An 18,393-nucleotide genomic window follows, 5' to 3' on the forward strand; every position below is an offset into this window, starting at 1 on the left:
CTTTGGACCAGGATGCTGAAGTTTCTATTCTCTGGAAGCTGATTTTGTCATTCTTGTATGAAGATACCCTCTCTTTCCTTCTCTCCATTCCTATTGCCTAAGTTATAACCAGCACACCTTCCCTTACCCCTTTGGTAACAAGCATTTTGCAGATGCTACCCCAGGGAACTTAGGGGTGGTAGGAAAGCTACCGCTTACAACTCACTTTCCTCCTCACACAATAACATGGGGCTGAAACCTGATGCACATTTCTGATTTTAGGTGGAGTGTTATTCCTATGGAATAAAACCCAGAAGAGTGTTTGTAAATTAAGAGCATGATGTCATGGCATTTCTTTGAGGAACATAATTTCATTCATGGTAATATGAAATTATGCAGTAGCAAGCCCTGTATATTATATTACTTTCTAAGGACAATTTTTTTTTTGAAATGGCATTGCATGCCTTTTTAATAAAGATAATTCTTTAAGAGGTGAATTTGAAATTCAAACTTTAGAGTCCTTACATTTAATTTTTTAAATAATGTTTAGCTCTTTAATCCTCCTGGAATTTAATGTGTGTGGTGTAAGGGAAGGAACTTAGTTTTTTTCACATGGACAGCTAGTTGTCCCAAAATTATTGAACAACTCACTTTTTTTTATACCATTAAAATCAATTTTATCATGGATAGTAAAAAAAAAAATCCCCATGTAATCTTGGTTGTTTCTGTCAATATTTGTCTATCTCTTTGTCAGTATCGTGCTGCTTTGGTTACTGTGGCTTTATAGGACATTTTGTTATCTGGTAGGGCAAGTCCCCTCTAAGTGCCTCTTATTCTTTTTTCCCCTCAAAGTTTCTTGGCAGTGCTCATATGTTTGGTCTTCCAGAGGAATTTAAGAATCAACTTGTCAAGTTCCAAAATCTTCCCATTGAAATTGTGATGGAAACTGCATTAAATTGACATCATTATAATACTGAATCTTCTCATCAGGAACATGTTATCTTTCAATTACTTAGGTCATTTCTAACGTCCTTAAAGTTCTCCGGTTTTCCTCATATATAGATGGCATATTTCTCAAAATGTTGTAGGTTCTCTCTTTTTCTGTTATGGTGAACGGATAATTTTTTTCCCTTTCAGACTTTAAGTTTTTGCAAAGGTTTTGTTTTAGTCCAGGTCCTTATGGTAGCACTTTACAGAAATACACTCAAACTAACTTAGGGGAAAAAAAAGGGGTGGGGTGGGGAGAATTCTTTGGAAGGTGGCCAAGGCCTCCCCTGCAGGCCAAGGGCAGAAAGGGGAGTGGGCCTCACACAGGGCTGGAAAAAAGAACTGCTTGGTCTCTTCTTGTTGCTTCTCTCGGGAGATGGTTTCCTCTCCCTCTGTAGTTCAGCTTTCTTTGCTGCTCTTTGTCCCCCTTTTACATTCAAGGGGATGCAGAACAAATATGGCTATAAGGGCTACCCACAGGAATGGTGAAAAACGATGTGGGCTGGAGAGGCACCCCTGAAATTGATTTCAAAGCACTACAGTGTCAGAAACATCAAAAGAATCTGTCTCTTCTTGTCTAAAAAGGATAGAATTAGCAGTAACAGTATGGGAGAATCCGACCTCCCGGGTTCCAGGCGATTGATAAACAGGGACTGACAATCATCACCCTTATGGGATTAATAATTCAACAGAAATATATTGAAACCTACTGTAGAGCACAGGGAATTCTACTCAATGCTCTGTGGTGACCTAAATGAGAAGGAAATCCAAAAAAGAGGGGATATATGTACAGGTATAGCTGACTCACTTTGCGGTACAGGGTAAACTAACACAATATTGTAAAGCAACTATACTCCAATTAAAAAAAAAAAAAAATATATATATATATATATATATATATATATATATATATATATATATATATATATATATCGAGGTCCTACTTTTACTTCATATTTCTATACTGCTTCGCTGATCATGACGTGCTTCCTCTTCGCCAAACTGTGTGCTTTAGTGGCATAACTTGCCATTTCAAATAATTTGTCTTCAGAAAAGAAGATCCTTCAAATTTTGCAACTTGGGATAAAGATGACTATGACCTTATTCCTTATTCCTACTCTCAACTGGCTTACGATTCATTTTGAAAATAAATCAGAAAATTGGGCACTACATTAAAAAAACCCAACCAACCAACCAAACAAACCCTCCTTGAAAACAAGAAATTCTGTTAAGAGACATTATTCTTAATCTAATTCTGTAGTCGACGTCTGTTATTTGACCAGGAGCCAGGTGAAAGCTACAACGGGAACTTGGCAGTCTCAGCAATATCGGTTACTAATTGAACGACCTTCCCAAGTAACCTAAGCTTTGTGAATCCGTTTTCTCATTTTCAAACCCGAAACAATAACAACTTTTAAATTCAGCTGTTAGAAAACAAAGTAAAAACAACAGCAACAAAAAAAAACAAAGGACGAGGTGCACGTGGAGGGCTAACAAGCGCTAATGAGAGAGCCCGATATTGATGAAGCAAAAAAGAAAAGCGAGTCTGGAGCGAGATTAAGTAAAAACTGTCAAAGAAACCCCAGAAATGGCACCTCCGCCAGCTCCAGCTCTTTCACACATGTCAAAAAAAGTCCCTCCATGGCGGACACGCTCTCCTTTAATTGAAAAAGGAGTGTTCTCTTTGGACGAGTCTTTTCCTTACTAACAGAAAATTCCTTTTCTCTAAACTTTGCTTCCCCGCCCAGTTTGCAAACAAGGAGTCAGATTTTCCTCACTGGCTCGGAGGAGCACCGCCGAGACCAGCGGGCGTCTCAGGAGGTGCAGAGCCTACAGCTGGGCGGGGTCGACGGAGGCCCAACTTGCAGCAGTGGTCTGGGCTCAAGCAGCTGCCACCGCAGAAGGCCCGCCCCTGACAGAACCAGTGGGCACCGCCCCCCATCCGACACGTTCGCACGACTTAGGGCGTGGTTTCCGGCAGCGGCGGCCTGCTTTACGGCCGTCCCTCCCGCGCGCCTTTCTTCCGGGGCGGGACTTCCTATCCATTATTGATAGGCGCCGGGAAGCAGAGCTGGTGGCAGGATTATACAGGAAGGTAAGTCTGGCTGGCTAGACCTTATGCTCCTTGAAAGGGCACCAAGGAGGAGCTCTTACTCGCTCTCCTTTTTGTTTTTTTTCTCTCCGCGAGGCCTCGGTTTGCGCGGACGTCTTGGCCATTTGGCACTACCACCCACCTGAAGCTCTTCCGCTTCCTCTTTGCTCAGGCTCCGCCCCCAGCGTCCTGTGGCCATGACTACCGCCCCGCGGGACTCCCTGGTGTGGAAGCTCGCTGGGCTGCTGCGTGAGTACGGTGAGTAGACTTCCGGTTGGGCTGGGGCGAGATGGGGTACTTCCTACCTCCCAGAGAAACGCCCCGTAAGAGTCATGGGGTTACAGCTGTTTAGGGTCACGAGGGTTTGGGTGGCGAAGAATTCATTTCTTTACTCCTCCGGGGTTTGTTCACTCTGTTGTCCTTTGTCTTTTGACAGTTTAGATCTTAGCCATCCCTCGAGGCCAAACTCCAGTGCCACTTCCTTCATGCGTTCTCTGATACTCTCAGAGGGAAGTGATGGTTACTTGGCCATAAGCCCCTCGAGACCAAGGACTGGTCATAATCATCGTTCTGTGGCAAAGCACTAAGTTTAGCATAATTAAAAGCACGAGATTTGAAGTCAGACCCACCTGGGTTGGAATCCCAACTCTTTCAAACTTGACCAAATTGTTTAAGTTTTCTGAGCCTTAGTTTTCCTCACCAGGAAAACGACATAATGATTGTACTTATCTCAAAGGTTGCTATGGGGATTAATTTTAATTCACATAAAGCATTTAGAACAACGATTGCATATATAGTAAGTGCTCAAAATTGGTAGTAATTATTATAATTTCTTTCCTTGGAGCCTGGGCACAGTGGAGCCATAGTCGTTGTTCAGTAATGGATGGCATTAGTTGTGGTAGAACAAGTATTGGCTTTTAGATCAGATGGACAACTTCCTACCAGCTGTATGATCTCAATCGAGATTCTTCTTTGAAGTCCAATTTCCTTATTTGTAAGAGAGTGTTAACAGTGCTTTTTAGGAGATTCTGATGACATTTAAATGAAGTAACATGTCTGGCACATAGTACTCAACATTAGCTGCCTTCCATCACTCTGCACTCCTATTGATGGTATCTGTGGAATCTCTATAGCATTTTTACTTTCTGGCTTGTAGTACTAACTGTGCACATGTCTTATCTCCGCTTGTAGACTGGGAGGCTCTTTGAGGGTGGGGAGAGTCCTTGAACCTTGTCTGTATCTATCCTCAGTGTTAAGTACATAGAAAATCCTTCATACAAGGTTGTAGGAGTTGATAATTTATTCAGCAGAAATCTGACTTGGTTCCAGGGGTTAGGGCTGATGGTGTGTGTGTGTGCGCGTGCACGCATGCATGTGCAGGGACACAAGTGACTAAAGAGGTAGCAGGAGGGAGAGTTGCAGTGATGGAATAGATTTGTATCTTGATTGTAGTGGTGGTTATAGGAATCTACATGTAGCAAAATAGCATAGATCTATATATACACATTGTACCAATGCCAATTTCCTGGTTTTGATATTGTACTCCATATAAAATATAACGATTAGGAATTACATTTTAAAGGTATGAGGGACCTGTCTGTACTAGTTCTGCAAAATCCTTCTAGTCAATCCTTATTTTTTCAAAAAACTTAAAAAAAATCCTCTTTGCCTACCTTGTAGTTGTACTTTCTTAGTTGCAGTAATGAATACCAAAGATGCCCTCAAGGATGAGAGTCTCATTGGAGAAAGCAGTTTTAACATGGAGAGCAATAACAATACCTTAGTGCTATAGAGTGGTTATTTCCATGACATGTATTTTAGTGTTGTTTGAAAGTTTCTGTAAGTGCGCATGTTACTTTTGCAATCAGAAAAAAAAATACAGATAAAGCAATCAACTTTAATATAAAATGAGTGATTATGGGGAAAAGTTCAGCAGTGTTGTGTGTTGAGAAAGCTTCCTGGAGAGAAGGTACGTCTCAAGCTGGGCAGAGTGGAAGGGGGTGTGTCAGAAAATGAGGAAGCTGGGAACCAAGTCGACTGTATTTCCAGCACTGTGAGTAGGCCAGGCTCTTTTGGGCAGAAGGTGAAGGAAAATTTAGAAAAGTTGGAGTCTTGTAGCGAAGCAGTCTGCTATATCAGGCTGAAAAGTTAGGAGTTTTTGAAGGTAGAGGAGAGCTGTTGAAGACTTTTGAGCAAGGAAGAGGTAAAAAATTTGATCCTGTAGTGGAGGATCAACAATATGAGTTGGAGTGGGTGTATCCTGGGGTCACAAGTCTTAGAGTAAAAGGAAAGAGCCTTTTCTTATATGCTCCTCCTGTCTGCCCCTCTCCCTGCAGGGGATGCGGTCCTGTCTGGCCGTAGCACCCTGAGCCTGCCCACTGCCACACTGCAGCAGCTGAACCACGTATTTGAGCTGCACCTGGGGCCATGGGGCCCTGGCCAGACAGGCTTTGTGGCTCTGCCTTCCCACCCCGCCGACTCCCCTGTCATCCTCCAGCTTCAGTTCCTCTTCGATGTGCTGCAGAAAACGCTTTCACTCAAGGTTCTGGGGTGGGAATGGGGTAGGATATACAAAAAACCCGAAAGAGCAGTGGAGGCGGGGCTGGGGGTACGGCATGAGTGCATGAAGTCTGCAGGGCCCAGATTCAGATGAGGTGAGAGCTGTGCTTGGCAGTGCTAGGGAAGAGAGGCCAAGGAAAGGGACATGTGCTGGACCTCAGTGACCTGAGTGTTTTTTTGTTTTTGTTTTTTCAGCTGGTCCATGTCCCAGGTCTTGGCCTCCCAGGGCCCATCAAAATCTTTCCATTCAAGTCCCTTCGGCAGCTGGAGGTATGGGGTGTTGGGGGATGTCAGTGCACAAAACCCAGCTTGAGCAGCCATTTGGGGCGGGGAAAGAGATGTGGCCTCTTTTGGTGGGGTGTGGGGGGCAGACCTGAGTGTGCTCGTTGCTCTGCAGTGATGTGCCACCCACTGTCTTCCACTTAATGCTGCCCTGAACCATAGGTGGCTTCGTCATCTTTTCCTGCCTCCCTGTTGGGAGGCGGGGATGAGACCTCTGTCTTCTGTGAAGTTCAGTCTTCCTCCCTCCCTCCCTTCCCTTGCCCCAGCTCCGAGGTGTCCCCCTCCACTGCCTCCGTGGCCTCCGTGCCATCTATTCCCAGCTGGAGACCCTGATTTGCAGCAGGAGCCTCCAGGCATTAGAGGTGAGGAGGGTGAGGGGTGAACCTGGATGCCGTGTCCTGAGGGACGTGGAGGACCAAGCTCGGGGGTTCCGCCTTCTCTGCAGCCGTCCCTGCCTCCTGCCTCCCACCTCCCTCTGGACCCAGTGTCCTTGCTCCCTCTGCTGTGTTCCCGCAGCACTCTGTGCCCGTCCATGTGTTTACAGTCACGCCTAGCATACTGTATGCAATATCCTCATGTCTGCCTCCCCGCTCTGCCCACAGTGAACTCCTTGGGGACAGGGCCCTGGGCTTTCTTTAAGTCTTCATCTCCAGACCGAGCTCAGTGTATAAAGAGTGAATGAACGGCCGGCTGATAGAGCGTGGTCTTGGCATGGTAGGGAGGGGAGAGTGGAGGTAACAGCACCTGCCTGCCTGCGCAGGAGCTCCTTTCAGCCTGCGGTGGTGACCTCTGCTCCGCCCTGCCCTGGCTGGCGCTGCTCTCTGCCGACTTCAGCTACAACACTCTGACTGCCTTAGACAGCTCCCTGGTGAGTGAGCCTCGGAAGGGGCTTTGGGGAACTGGGGAACGGCAGGGACGGGTCCTTCGGGAGGAGGGCCGGTTGGCTGCCTGGGGGTGTCCCATTTTCCACTTCCTTTTCCCGTCCCCCCTCAGCGTCTCTTGTCAGCTCTGCGCTTCTTGAACCTGAGCCACAATCAGGTCCAGGACTGTGAGGGTTTCCTGAGGGTGAGTAGGAACAGCCTGGCTGGGCGGGTGCCACTGGGGCCTCTGATTGTTCTGCTCTGACCCTCTCTCCTGGACTCCTTTTGCTCCCACCTTGCCCTTGCCCCCGCCCCCAGGCCCCTAACCCCCTCAGAGCCGCATTCTGGGAGGTGGTACTGTTTGGAGGCACAGATTCCAGCATAAGACAAAGCAGTGTTCAAATCTCAACTCCTATCCCTGTGTGATTTGGGACAAATTAGTCTCTCAATTTTTTTATCTGTAAAGTGCACATCCTAGGAGTACGTACTTTTATAGTATTAAAATGACTGTAAACGGTATCTGATGTTACGTAGCCCAGTGCCTAGCTCAGAAAAGGGTAGCTTTCGTGGTGAGGATGAAGAACACTTCTCCCATGTCTCCCTGTCAGAGATAAAGCTGGATACTAGTTAAAATGGTAATAAACTATTTGTGATAGTTAATTAGTAGTAAAACTATTTTAATCAGTAATAAGCTATTCAGCGTGAACTGAACTCAAGTTTGATTTGTGCATCGGTGGGCGTTTTCAACGGAGAGTGAGCTAGTGGGAAGGGGGACGATGGGGGGCTTGAGCAGATTCTCTCCTTGACCAAACTCTAGACGGGTTCCTCTGAAGTCAGGGAAGGGGAAATTTACGAAGAGCAGGAAACAGGCATTGGTCTGTGTGAAACCTGTCTGGTTTGGTAACTGGCACTTTTCGAAGTCCCATGGAGGCTGGGAGACCTGGGCCCTATCTTCAGGCGTTGGCTGGAGCAAACTAAATCCTTCTGGCAGCCTTGAGTTTTTCTGGGTAGTGGTGTAAGGGGGCTGGAGTTGTCGTTCTGGAGCTATCAGAAACTGGTAGATTTGTGCAATCCTTAATGTGGGGGAAGTGGGGGGGGATGAAATCATTTGTGCTGACAGTCTGCAGTCTTTATAGGCCAAGGTTGAGGCCTAGTCGAGAAGAGGGTTCAGAGGAGCCTGACTAGAGTCTGGTCAAGGAGAGAATCTTCCTCACCCCCACCCCCTCCCAGGACTTGTCTGAGCTCTGCCATCTGGACATCTCCTATAACCATCTGCGTCTGGTGCCGAGAATGGGACCCTCGGGGGCTGCTCTGGGGACCCTGATACTGCGAGGCAATGAGCTCCAGAGCCTGCACGGTGAGTGGGGGAGATGGGGCGGCCAGGCTGTAGGGGAGGGCGGGGCAGACGTGGAGGGGAACGGCGGCAGTGTGAGACTCGGCGGCCTGGGACCCGTGTGCCCCGAGAGCCTCTCATGCGGCCTTCGGGCAGGTCTGAGGTGCCCAGGCTGGCCTTTCTGCTGTGCCCCCCCGACCCTGCCCCCCACCCCCTCCACCCTTGCTCACCCGCATGCCCCTCCTCCCCTCTCACCCCTGCCCCAGGCCTAGAGCAGCTGCGGAACCTGCGGCACCTGGATGTGGCCTACAACCTGCTGGAACAACACAGGGAGCTGTCGCCGCTGTGGCTGTTGGCTGAGCTCCGCAAGGTGAGGACCCAGGAGCTAGCTTTGTGCCCCTCTTTCCTTCCCTCCCTCCCCCCCGTGCTGAGTTGCTCAGCATCCCTCCTCACACGGGGGCACCCAAGCCCTGCCTCAGCCTCCTCTTCCTGTCCCCAGCTCTGCCTGGAGGGGAACCCTTTGTGGTTCCACCCTGAGCACCGAGCGGCCACCGCCCGGTGCTTGTCACCCCGTGCCAGGGACGCTGCTGCTGGGGTGAGTGGTCTTCCCGCGTCTACTCTGCCTTCCCTTTCCTGCCAGGCCTCCCCAGCCCCTGCACCCTCTTGCCTCTCCACCCCCATCCCTAGGCTAGGGACCAAGGCCTCGGACCCCCTGCGTATCATGCTGTTCCCTCTCGCCGACCCTGCTGGTGCTTACAGGGCTAGGAGGACCCCCAGCCCTGGCTTGGGGCTCCCCAGGGCGTGTGCTCCCCACCGACACTACCCTCCCCTTTTATCTTTACTCAGTTCCTTCTTGATGGGAAGGCCTTGTCACTGACTGATTTTCAGGTTCGTATGGTGGGAATGATGGCGGGATCGATTTGGGAGGATGTGAAGGGAGGGCACTGGCTGAGGGAAATAGAGGGCTGTGCGGGAGGGGGCCGCCTGCTCAGCTGGCAAGCGTGTCCCGTCTCTCAGCGAGCTCGGGCGGGACAGAGGTGCTCCCTGGCTCCGACCTCTTTCTCCTTCCTGTTGCCCCACGCCAGACCTCCCCATCCTCAGGGCTTGGCCCCATGGCCCCACCTCTGCCCTGGCCGGTGGGGAGTACCACGGAAACCTCCGGTGGCCCTGACTTGAGTGACAGCCCCTCGTCGGGGGGCGTTGTGGCCCAGCCCCTGCTTCGTAAGGTTAAGGTAAACGGTGTCCTAGGCTGCCTCGTGCCCGGGGTTGGGTGCCTCAGTGGTGGCTCTGGTTAGCCGATGCACTGGGAGTAAGTAAGGGCTTATCCTTGCCTGTGGGTGGGTATTTTGGGCAGGTTGGGTGGCAGGCCCCTGGCTTTCATAGAATGTGGTCCCTCTACCTGACCTCAGAGCCGAGTCCGTGTGAGGCGGGCGAGTATCTCGGAACCCAGTGATACGGACCCGGAGCCCCGGACTCTGGACCCCTCCCCGGCTGGTGAGTTAGCCCACCGCCAGCCCCCCTGCCCCCGTCCAGCGCGCTCCAGTCTTCTGGCTGGGAGGACTTTTATCTTTGGTGGAGTGGAGCCTTGTGAGGGGCCTCGTCGTCCTTCCGCTTTCCTTTTAGTCTGGGGAAAGGAGAAGAGACTGCTCCTGGGCAGCACTTTCCAGAGGGTTTTTCAAGGAACACTGTTTCTGTTGGATGTCAGAGGTCAGGCGATGAAAGGATTCCGTGGCCCGGTCAGTCTGGGAAAAGCTGTGTTAAGAGAGAGTTAAGTAGTTTCTTCAGGACGTCTCAGGACCTTAAATGTGCTGCTCGGTCTGTCCAGTCTCCCAAAGCAGCAGGTGCCGCGCGCTTCTGAGGCGCACGTGACCGCAGTGTCCCACAGGAGGCGCTCTGGGACGGGCTCCCTCTGACCTGGCTCTCCCCCGGCCGTCGCACCCCCTTTTTGCTCACCCGGAGGAGCCCGCTCAGAAGAGGCCGGGGCCGCCGGGGACTGTGGCGGTCCGGGCTCGCTAAGCTGCACTCCCCCGCCTGCCCAGGGCGGTTTGTGCAGCAGCATCGGGAGCTGGAGCTCATGAACAGCTTCCGGGACCGCTTTGGCCGTGACTGGCTGCAGTACAGGAATCACCTGGAGGCCTCCGGGCCCGCTGCCCTCGGCACCCGGCCTCCGGACGCCCCGAGCCCAGAGGCTGTGCGCGGCCCTCCGCCCCCTGAGAAGGGGTCTCCACAGGAGGAGGCAGAGGCGGTCAGGGTGGAGCCGGAGCCGCAGGAGGAGGAGGAGCTGGAGGAGGGAGAGGAGGAGGGAGGAAAAGAGGAAGAGGAGGAGGAGCAAAGCGAGCTGGAGGGTGAGTGCTCGCTGGCCGCGCGGGGGCGGCCCGGCCGCGGGCGTGTCTGGGGGCTAGGAGACCCCAGGTGCGGGCTGCTGACCCCTTCGGGATGGACGGCCACCCCACGGGGGCAGAGTCTTGGCTGCCTGTCTCTCCTCACAGGGTCCCTCTCTTGGTCTCTCCTCAGTGGAGCTGTGCCGCCCCATGTTGGTGTGTCCCCTGGAGGGGCCCGGGGGCCTGCGGGGCAGGGAATGCTTTCTCTGGGTCACTGCCGGCCACCTGTTTGAGGTGGAGCTCCAAGCGGCTCGAACCCTGGAACGGCTTGAGCTCCAGAGTCTGGAGGCAGCTGAGATAGAGGCTGAGACCCAGACCCAGAGCGAGCCGGTGCCCGAGGTGAGCGGTGGGAGCCGGGGTTCTGGAAGAGACGCCGGGCTTTTTTCGGGAGCCGACTCTGACAACATGGCGTTGGGTGCCAGGCACTGGGCGGCCTGTTTCCCACACTCTCTCTCTGAGCTTAGAGCCTCGGAGGGGCGCTGAGGGGGGAAGGTGGGCCCCAGGCGGCTTGGGAGGCGGGGCTGAGGAGCAGAGCTTCTGGGCTGGAGCATGGCGGTCAGCAAAAGCATTCTGACGGAGTCCAGAGCTTTGTTTTCCTCCACGCTCGCAGTGTAACCCTCATCCCTCCGACCCCCTCTGCCTGCGCAGGGCTCAGATCCATGCCCTGGGGGCCCCGTCCTCGTTCTCCGCTTCTCCTACATCTGCCCCGACCGGCAGTTGCGTCGCTATGTGGTGCTGGAGCCAGATGCCCAGGCGGCTGTCCAGGTGACGGGGCCTGGCGTGGGGCCCAGGAGGCTGCGGGAGGTTGGAAGCCCGAGGGCTGGGGTCCTGCTCACGGCGCTGTTTGGCCCGCCCTGTTTCAGGAGCTGCTGGCTGTGTTGAGCCCAGCAGCCACCTTGGGGAAGCATCAGCTTGGGGAGGCGAGGGACCCACCCGGCGGCAGACTCCAGTGTCTGCGCTGTGGCCATGAGTTCAAGCCAGAGGAGCCCAGGTCAGGACTGGACGGTGAGGAAGGCTGGCGGCCTCTGTTCCGGAAGACAGGTACCAGCCCTGCCCTTGACCTCCCTACCCACGTGCCTCCTGCCACTTCAGGGAGAATGGTTTTGAGGTGGGAGTGGGGAGGGGGAGCCCTAGGGCAGAGAGGAGCAGGGACCAACTTTTCTGCCTGGAGGAAAAATTAAAACCGTCTGCCTGCCGCATTCACAAAAAAAAAAAAAGAAAGAAAGAAAAGAAGAAATTACATCCTTTTTTTCCCCCTTAAAGTCAGGAAATACAATCTCTGTAAGTGCTTAAACATACCCATTATTTTTTCATAACTTGGAGCCTTTCCCTCCTTTTTTTGACTAATATGTCAGAAACCTACATAAAACCTACTGAGCCCCCACTGCAGTGCTGGGTTCTCTGGCTGCTGAGTAGGCTGCTGTGGGGGTTGGCTTGGATTGTCCTTCCCTGACTGACCTTGTGAGCTACTTGATACCGAGTAGTGCCTCGTGGCATCTCTTCACATCCTGTTCTTTAAGACAAGAGGTTTTTCCATTACAGACCAGTCAAAAAGCCATGTCTTTGAAGACACTGAAGAAGAAAGAAATATGCTTGGTAACACCTGCGTTGAAATGTATGATTTTTATTAGTCACTTTTCCCTTCTTGGCAGCAGCTGGAGCAGGGGTTTAAATTTTATTCAGAAAATTGAGCCCTCTCCATCCCCCACCCTGAATTTGCCCTGGCAGCCGCAGCCCCCCAAGGCCCAGCAGCACAGTGTGTGCAACGGAAAGAGCCCCACGCTGGCCCCGACCCTGTCTGTGCATCGTGGGTCCTGTGGCCCTGGGGGTCCTTTCAGTGGTGGCATTCGTCATGAATGTTCCTGTGTGCTCCATTCTCCTTTGATTTGAGCCTCAGTCACCTCATCTGAGCAGAGAAGAGAATGGACTTGCCCCATGACGTTAGGAGATTTAAAAGTGACAAAACGGCACCAGGCACAGTTGCCTGGCACAGAACCAAGGACCTCCACAAACGGTAGCTGCCGCTATGACCCCCCAGCCGTGTGGTCTCGGGCAGGGTGCGTCAGTCATTTGATCTTTGCTTTCCTCACTTGCAAAACGGGCTCAGGAGAGTCTTGATACAACGTCAAAGGGTCTAGCACGTCCTCAGTGCGTTGTAGCTGCTCAAAGAATGTTTCCTTTCTCATCGCTGATCTGTGTCCTGGAATCTTTACCCGATTCCATTCCCTCATCCTGACCACCCTCTAGGGTAGATACCCTCATCATCCCCATCTCACAGATGAGGCACCAGGCACAGAGCGCTTAGGTGACTTGTCAGAGTTGCTTAGATGACAGCCTTCAAGTAACGGAGCCTGGAATCGGACCCTTATCTGTTGATTTGGGGCTTTCAGACATCGAGTACACGCCCAGCCCAAGGCTGTGGGAGGGGCCCAGAGCAGGGCCTGGCTGAGTTTGGCCCTCTCTGAGACAGCCTGAGATGAGAAGGCAGGGTGTATTGAGGAGGCTGTGGGCCGAGGCTCCGGGCTTGCTCATCCCTCACTGGGGCGGGGAGCGATTGGTCAGCAGCCGGTCCTGCAGAGGGCATCAGGTGGGCTGGGAGCATGCGGAGCAGCTAGCGTGTGGAGCTGGAGATGGGGGAGTGGGGAGGGAGTGCTGTGAGTACAGCGGGGGGGGGTGTGGTGCTGTGTGTGTGATTCACGGGACTGTGCCCATCCTCCCTCCAGAATCGCCTGCTGTGTGTCCAAACTGTGGTAGTGATCACGTGGTTCTCCTGTCCCCTGGAACCCCCAGTGGAGAACAGGGACAGGGAGAGCAATCGCCGGCCCCCTCGCAGTCCCCGAGCCCTGGCCACAGCCCTCCTGGCCACAGTGCCTACAGCACCAGGGCCGGCAGTGCCCCATCTCAGGCCCCGGCCTCCCGTGACCGCCACAGTTGGAGCCTCAGCCCCCGTGAGTCTAGGCGAACAGAGACGGGGTGTTCGGGGGAGGGGCGCTGGAGCCAGGGTGGCTGGGGCAGGCTGACGGCCCCCCGCTTGCCCCCAGCCCCTGAGCGCTGTGGCCTCCGCTCTGTGGACCACCGACTCCGGCTCTTCCTGGACGTCGAGGTGTTCACCGATGCCCAAGAGGAGTTCCAGTGCTGCCTCAAGGTCTGTGCCAGCCTGGCTCTACCCTGTGCCCCCAACTGACCAGGGTGCCCGCCTCTTTCCACCACAGCAAAGTGTGTCCAGGCGGTTGCGCTGGAGCCCCCAGGTCTGGCTTCTGGTTTAAACTCGGGCAGCTGCTCTCAGTGTGGCTGTGGACACGTTTCTTGGTATTTGAGTCTCCGTTGTCTCCCCTCTACCACGGGGAGGATACTGCCTACCTCACTGGGTGTGGAGCACACGGGAGAGCCGACGTCTGCAGGCTGCCTCGTGCAGCCCCGGGCACTTAGTAAATGGGGTCTCCGGCCATTATTGTATATCCCCCACGCCATCAGACCCTCTCTGTGGAGCTCTGAGCAGCTTCAGGAAACTAAGGATCTAGAGGACGTTGGTCTTGCCCTCCATCTTCTCTTCTGGTGCGAGGAACAGCCCGTCATGACGCAGTGTGCAAGCGCTGGAATCAGGCTCAGGCCGTAGAGGGGCATCTGATCCAGCCTGTGTGGGCCAGGGAAGCCTCCCCTTCCTGCGGTGATGGCTAAACCAAGTCTTGAAGGATGAGTTCCAGAGGAGGGAGGAAAAGAATGTTCTAGGAAAAGGAAGCAGCAAATGCATGGAGGCCTGAGAGAGTAGCTAGTGGGGAGAACTGGCCGTGATCGGGACAGCCACGGGGTGGGGGTCCTGAGAGGAGTCTGAACAGGCAGGCAGGGCTCATTCAGGAGCATTGTCTTGTGTCGGCCACGGAGTTTGGACTTGAACCTGAGTCCTGCGGGAGCCACTGCAGGCCTTGGAAGCAGGGGAGTGGCAATAGGTTTTGTGTTTGGGGACAGTTGTTCTGTCAGAGGGTGGATTGGAGGGGGCGAGATGACAGGCAGGGAGACCTGCTAAGAGCCTGCCGCGGGTCTGAGTGCAGGCGGGGCTGTGGGACAGAGAGCAAGGCCGATGGAGAGGCTGGGATGGACGTGGTGTCGCCAGTAGCTCGGCCCTCAGCCTGGCAGCCGCCTCTCTGGTTCTCTCTGTTTGACATCAACTTCCTCTTCCCCTTAGGTGCCACTGGTGTTGGCAGGGCACCCTGGGGAGTTTCTGTGTCTCGCGGTTGTGTCTGACCACAGGCTGTACGTGTTGAAGGTGACAGCGGAGATCCGGTGAGTGAGCGGGGCCACGGCCAGGGAGGGGTCCGTCCGGGGCCCCCATGCTCTCGCTCATTCCTGCCACTCTGCCCTCACTGTCTCCACAGCGGGCCTCCGGCTGGCTGGCTGCAGCCGACCCTGGCCATTCCCCTGCAGGATCTGAGTAGCATAGAGCTGGGCCTGGCAGGACAGAGCCTGCGGCTGGAGTGGGCGGCCGGGGCAGGTGGCTGTGTCCTGCTGCCCCGAGATGCCAGGCACTGCCGGGCCTTCCTGGAGGAGCTTACGGGTGAGAGAGGGAAGGGGGAGGAGGGAGGGTGGGGTGGGGGCCGAGGGCCACAGCGCCAGCTCTGGTGCCCGCAGCGGAGACAGCCGGGTAACGGGACCCATCCCTTTTGGAAGTTCCGCAGTGCGGAGGATGGGAAGGTGTTGAGAGGTTGGGATGCAAGAGGTGGAGTCTTTGAGGGCTCCCTGTCCCTGGCTGGCTCTGTCCAGATGTCTTGCAGTCTCTGCCCCCCACCCGGAGGAGCAGCGTCAGCGCCACGGAAGAGGAGGTGACCCCGAAGCATCGGCTCTGGTGAGTCGATAAGGAGGCTGAGGCCAGGCTGAGGCCCAGACGGCTGCTCGTGGAGCACGGGCCCTCTCTCCACAAGCCCCTGGTCGGGCCCTGAGCGCCCATGCCTCCTGACCCGGGCCTGGCCTTCTCCCCACTCTACCCCCTCGTGGTACTTCCCATCCCCTGGCTGACCACTCCTTCCTGGGCCTGCCGCCTTCTCCCCAGGCCGTTGCTAGAGACAGACCCTTCCTTGGAGCCTCTCCGGTTCTTCTATCTTCGGGCATTCCTGGTTGAAGGTGAGGCCACCGCCCTGGCCCCCCAGCCCCCCAGCGCCTCTCCGTGCCTTGTAGCAATTCTCAGTGCTGGGATGTGGACTTCCCACCCAAATAACGGCCTCGGTGTTCCCGGCCTCTCTGGGAGGGGCCAGGAGGTGCCCTGGGTCGTCCGTGGCTCAGAGACCTTTGCTTTTGGACCCAGATCGTCTGGGTCTGCTCCACCTCATCCTTGTGGTGAAGGTGAGAGCCGGTCCTTTCCCACGGGGAGGTGGGGTGGTCGGGCAGGTTCCCTTTGTCTTGGGCCTCAGAGGTCTTGGAGGCTAGAGACCCCTGGCGTTTGGGAAAGGGGGGGCCTTGGCCCCCAGAGGCACAGGCCGCATTGTGGCTGCCTCAGTGTGGTCACTCCTCTTCTGAGCAGCGCTGGGACGCTGCCCGGGGGATCTGGGCTCTTCCATGGCCTTCTCCTCCGGGCCTCACCCTGCCTCTTTCCTTCCAGGGCCTTCTACTTGCCCTGTGTCCCTGTTGCTGACTCTGTCCACCCTGTACCTGTTAGATGAGGACCCTATAGGGTCCCAGGCGGAGCCCCCTCTTGCAGCGGCATCGGGCGAAGCCTCTGAGAAGGCCCCAGCCCCCGGGCCAGGCCCTTCGGTGCGTGTCAGGGAGCAGCAGCCGCTCAGCAGCCTGAGCTCCGTGCTGCTGTATCGCGGGGCCCCGGACGACCTGCGGCTGGTCTTCTACGACGAGGTGTGGGAGCGCGTGTGTCGGGCCGTGTGGGACTTACCACGGGCAGTCAGGGTAGGGGGACACCGAGGATCAGGGTGCAGGGAACCGGGAGGCTGTCACGGGGTTTGGACAGTAGGGAGGGAGGCAGTTGTAGGCAGCGGAAACACCCTGGACTTGAAACCCAGCCTTGCGTTAGCTGGGAGGCCCTAATGAAGCACCCGGCTACTTGGAGTTCGTGTCTGATGGGGCCCGTGTGCCAGCCGTGTGGTCTTTACAGCCTCCACGTGAGGAGGTACTATGATTATTAGTCCAGTTACAGTTGAGGACACTGAGGCTTGGGGATGTTAACCAGCATGCCCAGGTCACAAGTGGCAGAGCCAGGAACTGAACCCCAGGCAGTTCCTTGGAATTGACTCCAGGACTGATGATATTCTGGAAACAGGGAGGATTAAAGAAACCAGGTGGTAAATGCGAAAGCCCTTTTGGGGCCTTCAGTCAAGGCTGATTGGGTTCTGTTTAAAAAACTCAGAGTCAGGATCTTTTATGGGGAGTGACACAGGCTTGGGGATGAGAAGAGGCCATGAAGCAGGGAGGGGCAGTGGGTCCCCCTGAGGCCTTCCCTGCCTCCCCTGCTCTGGTGTGGCCCTTGTGAGTCTCACCTCACTACTGGTTATCTGCCAGGTGTCCCGGCTGGAGAGCTTTTGGGCACTCCATGTTGTGTGTCCGGAGCAGCTGACGGCCCTGCTGGCCTGGATCCGGGAGCCCTGGGAGGAGTTGTTTTCCATCGGGCTCCGAACTGTGACCCAAGAGGCTCTAGACCTTGACCAGTGAGGCTGCCGTGCTGGCCCCGCCCCCGGCCTCAGGAGCCACGGCTACAGATGTTCTCTCTCCAGACTCTGGCTGCGGACTTCTCTGGCCTTTGGGCACTGGTCAGCAAGGCCCCAAATGACCCACAACTCAGGGGCAGGGTGAGAGGACTGGTCCAGCCTCTAGATGACCTGGCCCGAGGGAACGGGCTGAGTGGTCAGAAGGAATGTTTCTCCTGCACTTTTTCTCAGGTATCAATAAAGTTGTTTCCATTCCGGATGCCATGGGTGCAGTTGGATGTGTCACTCGTGAGGCCTGCTGTTCCCCTACTACTGCTAACAGAAACTGCCCCGCCCATGGCTCTTCCCCAGTGGACAGGCCAAGCAGCCTTGTTTGAACTGTGAGACCCCATCTTCCAACCCTGCTTTTTGCCCCCGCTGATGGGATCCAGTAGGACTCCTACCCATGGGCACCAGTCCTCAGCCAGCAGCACCTGTCATGAGGCCTGGTGTGGAAATCACCGCCTAACAAACAGCTGGGACAGTTACATTGTCCCTCTCCTGAGTTTCAGCTGGGAACTAACGAGACTCTCAGGCCATTGGCAGCGGGAGCTGAATACGAGTGTGACTGGGGAGCGGGTTCGTGGAGCCGGGCAGGCACCTGGTGGTTTCCGTTCCTGCCTTCTTCCCAGTACCGCCTCACTCAGCCCAGGGGCCTGGTTGGGTTGACCCCACTCCTTTACCTGTGTCTCTGTGGCTGTGGTGATTGGTTCAGGAATTCCCATGTGGCCCGGTTTGGCCTACCAAGGCCCAGTCCTGGCCTTTGGCTGGAACAACCGAGAAAGAGGCAAGTTTCCGCCAGGAGGGCTGCTGAGAGGATGAGCCTGCAGCTGCTGGCCCTGAGGGGAGGTGGAACCATGCCGAGACAGGGAGGCAGAGCTGAGAGCTGGGGCAGGCAAGGCCAAGTCTGGGTGGTGTCCGTGGAGTCCTTGGGTCCAGTGTGACCGCAGGCAGATAGCCCTGGAATTTTAGGTTGTGTGAGCCAATGGGGACCCCCTCCTTTTTTCTGTTTGGCTTAAGCTAATTCGAGCCAGATACGAGCCGCTGAAAGGGTCCTAACTACTACATACACCCCTATTCTGACTTGACCCAGCCTGAGTAGGGATCTGTTTCCTGCACCCAAGAATGAACACAAGGGGAGTAGTGTCTCCCACACGTTCGTGTAGAGAGGTCCTGGTAGAAGGGCTTGGGAAGGGAGTGTGGGGACTCCCTTTGAGCCCCAAAGCCTGGCTCTGGT

General features: G+C 54.8%; 1 protein-coding gene across 3 annotated transcripts; it reads left to right on the forward strand.

Moving 5' to 3' along the window:
• Window positions 1–3,000: 3,000 nt before the first annotated feature.
• STK11IP (serine/threonine kinase 11 interacting protein) lies at window positions 3,001–17,376 on the forward strand. Of its 3 annotated transcripts, XM_059928788.1 has the most exons (25): window positions 3,001–3,061; window positions 3,231–3,316; window positions 5,395–5,600; window positions 5,813–5,887; window positions 6,166–6,261; window positions 6,660–6,767; window positions 6,893–6,964; window positions 7,990–8,116; window positions 8,359–8,462; window positions 8,592–8,687; window positions 8,939–8,980; window positions 9,178–9,324; window positions 9,502–9,586; window positions 10,132–10,437; window positions 10,607–10,812; window positions 11,122–11,238; window positions 11,337–11,514; window positions 13,197–13,421; window positions 13,515–13,618; window positions 14,657–14,754; window positions 14,847–15,025; window positions 15,232–15,313; window positions 15,518–15,588; window positions 16,064–16,311; window positions 16,972–17,376. In XM_059928788.1, the coding sequence occupies exons 2-25, from the start codon at window positions 3,256–3,258 to the stop codon at window positions 17,119–17,121; spliced, it is 3,183 nt and encodes a 1,060-aa protein (XP_059784771.1). In that variant the 5' UTR covers window positions 3,001–3,061; window positions 3,231–3,255; the 3' UTR covers window positions 17,122–17,376. The 3 variants fall into 3 exon arrangements, 2 of the variants coding, with proteins under 2 accessions (XP_059784771.1, XP_059784772.1); XR_009504311.1 differs by lacking the exons at window positions 16,064–16,311; window positions 16,972–17,376 and having other exon boundaries at window positions 15,139–15,313; window positions 15,518–15,534; XM_059928789.1 differs by lacking the exons at window positions 3,001–3,061; window positions 3,231–3,316 and having other exon boundaries at window positions 5,489–5,619.
• Window positions 17,377–18,393: the final 1,017 nt, after the last annotated feature.

Source organism: Balaenoptera ricei, chromosome 7 (assembly GCF_028023285.1).
Source record: "Balaenoptera ricei isolate mBalRic1 chromosome 7, mBalRic1.hap2, whole genome shotgun sequence".
Lineage (NCBI taxonomy): Eukaryota > Metazoa > Chordata > Mammalia > Artiodactyla > Balaenopteridae > Balaenoptera > Balaenoptera ricei.

Coding starts and splice junctions, on each gene's coding strand:
- STK11IP (XM_059928788.1), top strand. CDS start 3,256: ATGACTACCGCCCCGCGGGACTCCCTGGTGTGGAAGCTCGCTGGGCTG. Junction 9,587..10,131: donor TCTGGACCCCTCCCCGGCTG/GTGAGTTAGCCC, acceptor CCGCCTGCCCAG/GGCGGTTTGTGCAGCAGCAT. Junction 10,438..10,606: donor GGAGCAAAGCGAGCTGGAGG/GTGAGTGCTCGC, acceptor GTCTCTCCTCAG/TGGAGCTGTGCCGCCCCATG.